At 40.9% G+C, this 13,166-nt stretch overlaps 1 protein-coding gene across 1 annotated transcript in view; it reads left to right on the top strand.

Moving 5' to 3' along the window:
- Positions 1-13,166, top strand: part of rab2a (RAB2A, member RAS oncogene family) — a 30,053-nt gene continuing 16,887 nt past the window's right edge. Inside the window, exons 1-2 of the mRNA XM_072691293.1 lie at positions 1-334; positions 10,250-10,321. Coding sequence (XP_072547394.1) covers positions 289-334; positions 10,250-10,321 — 118 coding nt within the window. The 5' untranslated portion in view covers positions 1-288. The remainder of the gene's footprint in view (positions 335-10,249; positions 10,322-13,166) is intronic.

Genomic DNA, 13,166 nt, shown 5'->3' with positions numbered 1-13,166 from the left:
GTGCAGTTCCGGTTGCGTGGCGGAGGCGGTCTGTGTGACGCAGCAGTGCTGGAGCTCCGGGCCGCGCGGCTGTTTTTATTGTTCCTTTAATAAAAGCGACGAGAAGAGGAAAACAACAGAGCCGCAGACAGACAGACAGACAGAGAGAGAGAGAGAGACAGACAGAGAGACAGACAGACACAGAGAGAGAGAGAGAGAGGAGGGAGAAAACACAGAGGAGCAGGCAGATAGAGAGGAGATCTGTGTGTGTAGCAGTAGGAAGGTGCTGCTGTGCTTTATCGGAGGGCGATGGCGTACGCGTACCTGTTCAAGTACATCATCATCGGGGACACGGGTAAGAGCTGTGCACTCACTCCTGCACTCACTCCTGGAGGTAGAAGTGTGCTTTCCGTGAGGGACGGGGAGGGATGTTTGCTTGCTTGCTTGCTTGATTGCTTTCTGTAGTGTTGCACCGAAATCTGTGACCGCCGTATTGTGTGACCGTAGAGGGCGCTGTTGTGCGAGATCACGCAGGAGTGCCTTTACGCAGACCACGTAGCCGAACGACTGCTCCCCTCAACAGGCCTGAAATACTCACAGTTTGGGGCTTTAATTCCGCTAATGTCTGCAGGCGAGGGTTATTCGCAGTTTCATTTACCTGTAAGAAGATCAGGGATTTTACGAGGTTTATCCACGCCACAGAAATGACACTTTTTGTGTGTCAACAAAGCGAAAAATACAGTAAACATGTTGCGCATGCGCAAAACACACCGAGTGTAGAGTAATGCCGTTCATATCATCATTAATATGTTTACACTGGTCTGTGGTTTATGATAAATATACTGATATATTATTGCATTTGCTCATTTTTCTTCGGGATCAATAAAGCATCTATCTGTATCTATCTTACTGTGTATCTATTTAGAGATGCAAAGGTGGTGAAATAATATTTAATAATAATAATAATAATTCAGATGCAGCTCAGAGTGCTTTACTACACAAAGTAAAAACAATAGAGGAAGTAGAGAAAATTAAAAACTTAAATAATTCAAATAAAAGGAAAGGGAATATTTCAGTGAAAACAATGGAAACAACGCAAGTATTGGTTATTAGCTTAAATAGCTGAATGTTTTTTCATATTTAAAAAAGTGATAATTATAATAAATGGAGGAGTCTGGCAGATGTATGTTGGGAATATGTTCTAGATATTTGCACCATATTTTTATGCACTTATTTTTTATTTATAATAAAAACTGTACATTTTATTGGTGATCAGTTGTAGTTTTGGCATTTTTACTTTCGCAATGCTTTTTAATTGGCTTTAATTTAACTTTTTGTGTTTTTTTTTTTTCTTTAGTTTAAAGTTGTTATTTTCTACATATTTTAATAACTTTATAGTTTAATTTGGAGAAGGCTGTCGCTAACCTGCCCTGATCCTACAGCTTCAGTAAAGGCGCTGCTGATGTGTGCCAGTATTTGGAGTGGACAGAAAGGCTGTGCCACAGTGGTCACTGATTCGAACAGCGGCCTCTATAGGCGTAGAATGTGGCGATCACCGATTTCGGTGCAACACCTAGGTTAGAAAATTTACGTATAGAACGAAAAATAAGCCACTAAAATTGGGGTGAATTGCGATTTTTAACCATAACACCCACGTTTTAACAAACTGCACAGCTGTCAAAGTTGGTCATTATTGGAAACCGAGTGAAAATGGCTGTTATTTACTGTCTGCTTTATTTCAAACTGGGTGGGGGAAGGAGTTAGCCGGCGTGCTATCTGTGCCGTCGCAGTCTCCGCTAACAGCGTAGAGATCCGGATTAATAGAACTGATTTACACCTCTTTAATCCTGTTTACACCGATTAAACCCGACCTGTGTGTGTGTGTTTATCAGAAACCGCCCGTTTGTGGCTTCGTGTGTGATGCTAAGCTAACGTTAGCGCTAGCGTTTCTGAACGCCTAGGCCACAGTGGCAGTAGCGTTAGCTTAGCCTAGCCTAGCCTAGCCTAGCCTAGCCTGGCTGTCAGCAGATGTGTCTGAAAATGGCGTTCAGCGAATCTGGCTGTCAGATCTGTCAAACGTCCAGCTCGTATCACCATGACGGGGTTTACTTAGTGAGCAGAGGGGTGTAAAAGTGAGGATCAGACTCTGAGGGATTGGGAAACGTGGGTCCAGCGGGGCTGTTCGCCTCTGATGGGAAGGATCTGTGGGGAAAGGCCAGGCAGGCCCTGCCAGCTAGGACTGCCACTAGTCTTCACCAGGCTGGAACTTCACCAAATTGTAGGGTGGTTTAAAGGGGGTTCAGCAGAATTTGAGCTTGAGAATATGACCTCACTCAAAGTAAGGGTCATTTAATGTGTTTTTGATCTGTTACTACTGTTAATGTTCAGGGTTTTAAACATGAAGACCTCTGAACTTGCTCTACTCTCCCTATGTAGTTCTGTACGCGTAATATATATAGACACACACACATACATACATATATATATATATATATATATATATATATATGTGTATGTGTATGTGTATGTATGTATGTATGTATATGTACATCTGTATATACGTAGTGGTGGATCAGTGGTTGGATTGCTCGGTTTGACACCCGGGTCCGCTGAGATGCTCCTCTAGGGCTGTTGAGCATCTCTGGCTGACCCTACGATTTGACCCTGACCTTCTAAGTTGGGAAGTCTGAGTGCAGTGAGCATTAAGGCATGGCCATTCTTACTTGTTAATCCTAAAGCCATATGAATCCCTGTATATCTCATGAAATGATGACGTCTGCACCCCCCAAATAGTGCACTATATTCAAAATGAGGGGTGTTAATAACTAATATAGCCTAATTTCAGACTCTGTGTGGACTTTGAGGTCAGGATGTTGGGTGATTGATCACTACCCCACCTCATCTAAAGTACTGGATGGAGCTTCTCCACCACCATCATTCCAGAGAACACAGCTCCTCCACTGCTCCACAGCTCCTCAATGCTGGGGGGCTTTATACCCCTCTAGTCCACGCCTGGCATTGGGCAGCATGGAGCCAATAGGGTCATGATGTTTATCTGCTCCAGAGAGTCCTAATCTATTGGCAGTACTTCTTCTCTACAGGGACTAGACAAGCTGTGTGTGTGCATTTGCACAAGTAGCTAAATGGACATACGGTGTGCCGGCTTCACGTATCCCACACATCTATAGAAACCCGTGGATATCCTCCTTTCTACCTGAGCTGCTTGTGTTCCGATGCTTTTGGCCTCTGTTTACTGGCTTGAGGAACATTTTGAGGCGTTGGAGATGTAGGGTCAGCTCCTCCACGCGTTACTCATTAGACATGTTGCAGCTGATTAAAAGCCTGTTTATCTACATTACTGCAGCCCTCGCGGCTGAGTATCGGTGTCTCCTGAGCTTGCAGTTTTACCACAGTGGTGAGTCTGCCTAGCAGATTCAGTTCAGTCATATGAAAAAAATTGAAAGTGTGGGTTTCTGATCTGGACGAGGTTTAGAGATTGAAGAGACCATTTTTAGTGACCGTTCTTTCTTGAAACCAGACACTCTGCAAGCACAGTGTCCTAGACCAGTAGACTGACCATTTCCTGGTCCTGCCTGAGAAATGCATCAAATTACATTTGCTTTGAGACAGCGAGCAGAGTCTGGACATGTCAGATCTGTGTCAGAGTGTATCTCATGATTGAATCAGTTATATATTGCTTTTTAATGCAAAACTAAAATAAAAAACCTTTCTTAAATTAACGTAATATTTTAAAACGTTATATGGAAGCTGGGATGAAAAAAAAATACAACAGCTTCTGTGATGTCACAAAATCCAGTGCATTTACATACACTATACATCCAGATGTTTGTGGACACCCCTTCTAATGCAGGCATTCACAGCTTGTCTAGCCCCTGTAGAGAAGAACTACTGCCAATAGAATAGGACTCTCTGCAGCAGATCAATAAACATGACCCTATTGGCTCCATGCTGCCTAATGCCAGGCGTGGGCTAGAGGGGTATAAAGCCCCCCAGCATTGAGGAGCTGTGGAGCAGTGGAAGAACTGTGTTCTCTGGAATGATGAGCTCAACTTAAAGTAAACGTGACTAGAGCCCAGCAGGGCTTCAGTGAGCAAAGCTAGGAGCAGTTCTAGTCTTACAGAGTAGAGTGGAGGCTTTCAGTGTCTGTCCCCAATGTCTACACCGCCGGCCCTTTTAACCGCCGCCCAGAGTTCTCAGTCCAGATGAACTGGAAAGGACGAGGTGGTGATCGTCCAGTGAATGCAATCAAATCCTCACAGCAGTTTTCATTTACTGGACAGTAGAGACAGTTACTCCAACAAAAGTAGGATCAGCTCTTTTTAAGTAGGTTTGAGTAGGTGTCCCAATACTTTTGTCCATATAGTGTATGTGCCTATAGCACATTGGCTCCACCCATTCAAGCTGAAGTTATAAGGAGATTTTCAGCTTAGACGACTTATTAACAAGACATAATGCAGGGTGGCCAATCAAATCAGAGCTCATTTACATAAATCAGTCTTAAAGGCACAGTCTGTTTAATTCAGTTGGGTAACGGGAGGTTGGAAATGGTCGCCTAAAACTGCATTTGGTTCCTAAAGCCACTTAAACATGACTTAAAGTGTGTCATATTAACCCAAAATACCTAATTTAACCCATTAGTGATGTTACCCAGTTCATTAGAAGCAAAACCTGTAGAACCAATCCCAGCAGTCTGCACCATCAGCACACTTTAATGTTTTTGGGAATGGTTTAGTAATGTACGTCCTCTGAACGTCAGTACACAGGGAAAGCTGTTGTGATGAGTAAACAGAGCTGTAAACAGGTTCCTGTTGCTCCGACTGAAACCCAGTCTGCTCACATAGTGTTGTGATATTGCTCCATCAGGGCTGCATTACCCTACCCCATGTTCAGATTCTCCCTGTGTAAGCTGGTTGTGGTGTTGAAAGGGCCTAAATATAGGACAACAAGCTTCTTCTCAAGCTTTTTTTTTGTAATAAACATGTATGAGTGTGTCCCAATACTTTTGTCTGATATTAAAAAATAACATGTTTATTATAGTTCTATGTATGTATATATATATATATATATATAGAACTATAATAAACATGTTATTTTTATTATATATATAATGCTTTTGTCCCAATACCTTTTTTAAACAAGTTTGATTTAATGTGTAAATATTATTAAAGTTTCCAAATATACCAATGAACACAGTCCATGTAGAATTCATTAGTTTGTTAGTTTAGTTTATTAATATTGCACAATTTAAAATCCTCACAAAATCAAAGATAACATCCTTTACAACAAGAGACAACAAGAAAACCCAGTGTACGCTTATAAAAATCCTCCTCCTGCCAAATATTACATTTTTTACTGTTCAATCAAAAAGAGAATATAACCTGTGTTATAATGACAAATAAACATCAAATAACCTAAATACAACAGAAAATGAAGATGAAGAAAATGAAGGTTATATGAGTGTGGAAAATTAATTTTAAAAAATTTATTATTAAAATTAATAATCAAAAATATAAAGTTCTATATACATTATTTATTTGTTTATTGTTAAACCTTGTGAAATGCAGACTACCTTAGAAGGAAGGTCTATGTCTGGGCAGCCAATCAGATTATATCTCATTTACATGCATCTGTGGGTGAATAAAAATGCACATTAGGAGGTTGATGAGCATGTGGAGGCGGGGCTTAAAGAGGATTGGGTGGGGTGAAATAGAGCCAATCAGGGCGGTTTCTTGTTTGTATGTCGCCTACAAATAGGAGTGTTGACATTCAGAAGATCAAGGAAGGGGTAGGCCTGAATCCTCTCTTTCATCATCAGTGGAGGCGGAGTTACAGACACAGAGGACCTGCTTTAACCACTAGGGGTCGCTCTGGCCAGTTTTTTTTGTTTGTTTGTTTTTTTGTTTTTGGCAAATGCTGCAAATGTCTTTGAAAATGTTTGTAGATAGAAATGAAATGTTATATTAAAACAATAAAAGTGTTTACTTGCGCTTTACAGGCACAGCCTGTTTAATTGGTAGGGGTAGGGGTGGCAATATTACAATATTATCATATCATGATAAAGTTTGTCATCATGATGTACAATATGCTCTGAGTGTATCAGGGACATCGTCAGTGCTGAGAGAACTGTATATTTCACTATGAAGAGTGTCATTAGTGCTGTTTAGAGATCACTGTATGAATTATGGGGAAGTATTAGAATGAAGTGTAGAATTAGAATCTGCTGGTATTGATGTGTTTATCCTGCATATCAAAACATTGTGATGAATATCAGGTATTATGAAAATGTCTCTCTTCACCAGCCCTGTAAAGGCGAGGAAGTTAGGGGTGGGCGATACATCATAAATACCCATATATTCAACGCTGTTCTATACAAAATCTTAAAAATGGCCATGTTGGTAATATCCTAATTAAAGGAGCAGCCTGACGACTTCTCCACCTCTCAGATAACACAACCCAGTGCAGTTTGCTGAGTCAGAGAAATGCCAGCTACTGTGCCGTTGTCTAATGTTTTATTATTAAATGAAAATTCAGGTCCAGAAAGTAAAAATCCACCCCAGGGTTTTGTTCTAGCTGCCCTGACGGCTTTCTGGACCACAATCTTCCATCTCTAGATATTACATAGACACACAGGATATTTAGTATTAAACAAAATATCCAGCTATTAAGGTCGTCATGGTATCACCATTTCTTTCAAGCGTATCGAGATACGTGGTTTATTTAGTTATATCGTCCAGCCGTTAATGAAGTATAGCTGTTAAACCATACAGATGTGAGCTAACTGGAGATCCTGGAGAACGGAAACACACACTGTAAATATTGTTAATAACCTGGAAAGATGTAAGAAATAGGCTCTTTAAGGAAACTCGACTCATAATTACTGACTTTACTCTGGATGTATTCAGTCCTGTGGTGGTGTGTGTAGGCCAGTGAGAACTCCCGTCTGCCAGCTGTTCTCCAGACTCTGCTGTTAAATGTGTGTGTAAATCCACTGGTTTCAGCTCCACAGGCTTAGCTGTCGTCTGTGATGAGCTTCACTGCAGGCCTCGTTTGTTTAGAGCAACACAACCCCGAATAATCCTCTTCAGATTATACTGGCTGGAGGTGGTGTGTAAGATTGTGGTAATTACTTTATGCTAATTTCCTTCAGTTCTGAAGTGTGTGTGTGTATGTGTGGAGTACAGCTGTTCTGATGTGCATATTAATATTGTTGTTGTTGTTTGTTTTTTTTTTTTTAAAGATGTGAAACGCCTCGTGGAGCTGGCTCCGTAACTCACACACACTAATTAGCCGTTAGGTCTTAAAGGAGTCGTTCACCCAAAAAAACAGTGCACCATTTCCCCCTCCCCTTCCCTACCCCACACATACATACTGACTATATATAGATAGACTATATGTCCAAATATTTATGGACACCCCTTTTAATGAATGTATTCAGCTACTGTAAGCTGCACCCATTGCTGACACAGATGTGCAAATGCGCACACACAGCTTGTCTAGTCCCTGTAGAGCTGTAATGCCAATAGAAAAGGACTCAACATCATGACCCTATTGGCTCCATGCTGCCTAATGTCAGGCGTGGGCTAGAGGGGTATAAAGCCCTCCAGCATTGAGGAGCTGTGGAGCAGTGGAGGAACTGTGTTCTCTGGAATGATGGTGGAGGAGCTGCATCCAGTACTTTTGGGATGAGTTGGAGATGATAAGGTGGGGTAGTGATCATCATCCACATCCTGACCTCACTGACACTCATGTTGCTGAATGCAATTAATCAAATCCTCACAGCAATGCATTTCCAGAATCTAGTAGAAAGTCTTCTTCTCTGGACAGTAGAGACAGTTACTCCAACAGAAGCAGGATCAGCTCTTTAATCTCCTTGATTTCAGAAGAAACTTGTGTCCCAAGTATTTACTGCCCGTCTGAGCTGTTTGCTGTGGGGGTGGTCTCTGTCAGGGTTCGGTGGGTGAGGTGGGTTGGGTAGGGGTGCTAAGGCAGGAGAGTGAGTTCAGCCCAGCGATTTAGAGCTACATCCGACATGAAGCCTCTCTAAACGGCTCTAAACACAGATAACCAAGACCGGAACCATTCAAAAAGGTTCTTCACTCTCAACCACAAGCACGGTTCTGTGTGGAACCTTTACAGGAGCAAAGTGGTTCTTCTACAGCATCTCGCAAAAAAACTTTAAATTGAATGGTGTCTGAAGGCGTCTCAGAATCCAGTCCAGCCCAGGTTCTGTGTTTTAATGTGTTTAATGTTAAAATAACACGGGTGTGTTGGTTCCACTTTTTAGTGGGTTGTGTGCTCCTGTTCTGGCAGTTGGACTCAAATAATGAAAATAAATAAATAAATAAATAAATATCACATTGTGATCTGATCATCTCGTCTCTAATATTTCGATCGTTCTTAGAGTAGTTATACTGCAGACAATTGATCAGCTGTGCAAAGATCATTTTTGTGATTCATTTTTAGCTTTTTTCCAAAATTTTTCCAAAACTTTTACATTTAAAATCAGTCATTAAAGACCAAAAATATAATTTTTAATATTCATGTTGGTTTAAAAACAGATGCTGTAAATATCTAAAATGTAAAATTTCAGATACACACATTAGTGGGTTTAGTAAGTGTTAGCCTTTCCCCCGATATACCAGAATTATTGTGTGTGTGTGTGTGTGTGTGTGTGTGTGTGTGTGTGTGTGTGTGTGTGTGTGTGTGTGTGTGTCATTGATTTATGTTCAATCTATACGTCTCCCCTGTGATCACTCCTTCAGCGTACCTCCCTCACTTAGCAACTGCTGTTGCTCCTGGAAACACACACACACACACACACACTCCTATGGGCCAACCTGTTTTTTATTTAGGCAGCTCTGTCCCTCCCCCTCCCTCGTTAGGAAACAGACACCGATGATTTCATTAGCGCTGTTTGTTACGCTGGTTTTGACGAAACGCTCTGAGGCCGGATCACTTTACGAAGCGACTGACCAAAGACCTGCAAGACTCCATTTTGTACGAGGCCTTTGTCCTCAGAGTAAAGTACACACGGGCGAAGCTCGGCGGAGATAGCCTCGAGCAGCAGAGTGGATTCAGGGGTGGGTTTATAGCGTGAGGTTCTGATTCCTAATGAATGTAAAAGTAGGAGTGGTAATAGTTCGGTCAGGCCCGTCTGTCCCGCCATTAATTAGACTGATGTTCTGACGTACAGAGAGAGACGCAGGACATACGTGTCTGACCTCACAACCCTTTGATTTGAGTCAGTAAGTCAGAAGATTTCACAAGTTCACCACAATTCATTCATTCATTTCTTTAATTCAATTGTTTGATTTGTTTCACTGATTCATTTGGATTCATCCAACAGGTTCATTCAGATTCATCTGACTGATTCAGAGTCGTTTCACTGGACTTGTTTCGTTTGGATTCATATGATTTTTAAATGTTTATTTGGGTTTATTTTAATGTTATATAGAGTTAATTACAGGTAGACACTCTCACTGACTTTATATAACATTAGAATAAACCCAAATAAACATAGTCAGTGGTCAGTGAGAGTGTCTACCTGTAATTAACTCTATATAACATTAGAATAAACCCAAATAAACATAAAGTCAGTGGTCAGTGAAAGTGTCTACCTGTAATTAACTCTATATAACATTAGAATAAACCCAAATAAACATAAAGTCAGTGGTCAGTGAGAGTGTCTACCTGTAATTAACTCTATATAACATTAAAATAAACCCAAATAAACATAAAGTCAGTGGTCAGTGAGAGTGTCTACCTGTAATTAACTCTATATAACATTAAAATAAACCCAAATAAACATAAAGTCAGCGGTCAGTGAGAGTGTCTACCTGTAATTAACTCTATATAACATTAGAATAAACCCAAATAAACATAAAGTCAGTGGTCAGTGAAAGTGTCTACCTGTAATTAACTCTATATAACATTAGAATAAACCCAAATAAACAGTTAACAGGTAGACGCTCTGACTGATCACTGACTTTGTTTGTTGGGTTTATGATAATTGTGTGTGTATATACATATATATATATATATATATATATATATATAAAATTGATAAATATATTTCCTTCAGATTGTATCGCTTCCTGAAAACGCTGCCTGTTCAAACAGCTATGATGAAAATAAAAGCAGTTATTTTTATTATTCTGTTCTCCTCCTAAGCCGTATGTATGTTACAGGTAATGGGATATGGGTCTGAATGTGTGCGCTCACCTGCCGTGTCTCTGTGTTTGCTTTGCAGGTGTGGGGAAATCATGCCTATTATTACAGTTCACAGACAAACGCTTCCAGCCAGTGCACGATCTCACCATCGGTAAGCAGCTTTCAGCCACGCTCATAAAGGATAAAGGATAAAGGATAAAGGTGCACGTATTCGTCATCATATCCTCTTAATTATCACAGATGGTAAATAAGTCTGTTAGTTCAAGAAATGTAGCTAGACACCTCCTAGGCCTGTATAAGCGAGGGGTGTGTGTGTGTGTGTGTGTGTGTGTGTGTGTGTGTGTTTTAAGGAGATAAAAGCCATGTGAAAAAGGTAGTTTGGCAGAATTACAGTTAAACTGGTTAGTGTTTCCTCAGAGTGGCTCAGTTATCACACTCTTTGGAATTCCTGCAGATTTATGTATTTTTCCCTTTTAAGCCGCTACAGAGCGCAAGCAGCAGGCCGGGGTTTGGTCCAGCAGGGATGTTGGCTCTAAATCTGAAATGCACACCAACATAAGAGGACACTGTTGAGGGAGACTTTTGAGAGCACGTGTTTTGGTACTTTTGCTTGGATTTTCGAGCTGAATTAAATAAATATTCCAGTGATTTTCTGGAATGATGGTGATGCTCCATCCAGTACCTTTGGGGTGAGTTGGGGAGTTAGAGATGAGGGAGGTGGTGATCATCCAATATTCTGACCTCACTAACACTCCTGTGGCCAAATTCAATCAAATCCTTACAGCAGTGCTCCTCCAAAATACAGTAGAAAGCCTTCTTCCCTGGACAGTCGAGGTTGCTCTTCCTTGGAGCACATTTACTGTGCAGTGGTAGGTACTGACCACTGCATACCTGGTAAAAAAAACAAAAAAACACAAGACCTGCCTGATGTTCTGGAGATGTTCTGACCCAGTCATTATCTAGAACATCACAGTCTGGTTCTTGTCTCAGATTCTTACTTTGCTTCAAAACCTTTTTCACCTGCTGCTGCCTAATATCTCCACCCCTTGACAGGAGCCACTGGGACCAGATCATCAGTTACATTCTGACCTCACTAATGCTTTATCACTCAATGCAGTCAATCAAATCCTCACAGCAATGCTTCCCTGGACAGTAGAGACAGTTGCTCCAACAAAAGCAGGATCAACTATTTTTAATGCCCTTGATTTTAGGGCATGAATGAGCAGGTTTCCCAATACTTTTGTCCATATAGTGTGTGTGTGTATATACAGGATGTGTGTATATATCAGCAATGTCTGCTCTTTGAATGAGGCACATCTGCAGGGCAGTGAGGGTGTGTGGGCACACATGAGGGGTCCTGGGCAGAGAGCTGTACTGCAGCGGACCCCACAGCCACTAAATCCTCACTGTCCCCCTGAGGACAGCCTGCCTGGATGATGTCATCCTCAAGTCTGTGCTATCGTATTTCTTCCTTTAGCGTCCTGCGATGCTAGCTGGTTAATTATCTCCGTCATCTGCTGTTCTGACGAGGTCTCACCCCACGTTCGCAGAGCGCTGAACACCCTCAGACTGAGCGCACATTTAACTCCCTATAAGAGAGAGAGAGCAAGGGAGAGAGTATTTTTGCAGGCAGCAATGTGAGGCCTGTGTCCAGAGGACTACTGTGGCCATTCCTGGTTTATTTATTGGGAAAACTGTGTAAACTGGGCTGCTGTTGACCTCACTCACTGGAGGCACTTTCACCTCACTGTATACTTCTACAGGTCCCAGTCATAACATTAAAACCACCTGCCTAACATTTGTGTATGTCCCCAAAACCGCTCTGGCTAGTCGAGGCATGACCTCCACAAGACCTCTGAAGGTGTCCTGCTGTGGTGTCTGGAGCACCAAGCCTCACGTTAGCAGCAGCAGATCCTTTAAGTCCTGTAAGTTGTGAGGTGGGCGGGGCCTCAGTGAGCATCAATGAGAGCCCTGGTGTGCCCATGTCCCTGTCGCTGGTTTACCAGTTGTCCTTCCTCGGAGCTCTTTTGGTAGGGTGCTGACCACTGCATGGTCAGTTTGGTTCTGATGCACTCCTTCACCTGGTTCAGTGTTTAATGTTATGGCTGATTAGTGTAGTTCTGACAAAGCATATCCACCTCACCTGACCTCACCTATAACCTCCCCAAACACTCTCAGAACAACCAGCCACAATCCCCTTAGATATACACCCTTCTTCAGGGGTCCTTTAATCAGGGGTCCTTTAGTAGAGAGGGTGGTTCTAAAGAATTACATTAAAACATGAAAATGAGGTGTGTGTGTGTGTGTGTGTGTGTGTGTGTATATATATATATATATATATATATATATATATATATATATATATATATATATATATATATATATATATATAAATACTATATTTAATTATATTTAATATAGTATTTATACACTTCAAAATATTTATACTTAAATTTGTTATATTTAATTAGCGTTACATTTTATATTTTACTTTATCAGACGTTCTTCTCCAGAGGGACTTCCAGAAGAGCTTCACTGTTCGGTCAGAAAACACCCTTATCTAGTTTATACAGACTAGACTCCAGAAGATCCTCTAATCTTAGACTCTACTAAACACAGAAGTCAGTCTGGAGACCCTAATACTCCACACACTCTACACTCTGCCCAAGTGTATACACATTTTAAAAGTATGTACAGATGTTATATATATATATATATATATATATATATATATATAGTTATGTTTAATATAAATAAACAAATAATTATATATATATATATATATATATATATAATGTATATGCTATGTTAAATGTGATTTTTTAAGAATATGTAATAAACTACATTAAATACTTTAACAGAAGCTCTTTGCTCTATTTGGCGCTTCTATGGTGAAGCACACTACCTGTCAGGATACATCCAGACCACCCTGCTGTACCTAAGCGTTCAGATAAATGTGCTTCTGGTAATGGTGTCCTGTGTTTTGTGCCACGGTC

The sequence above is a fragment of the Salminus brasiliensis genome, chromosome 11, assembly GCF_030463535.1.
Source record: "Salminus brasiliensis chromosome 11, fSalBra1.hap2, whole genome shotgun sequence".
Classification (NCBI taxonomy): Eukaryota; Metazoa; Chordata; class Actinopteri; order Characiformes; family Bryconidae; genus Salminus; species Salminus brasiliensis.
This window is presented reverse-complemented; position numbering and strand designations above follow the sequence as displayed.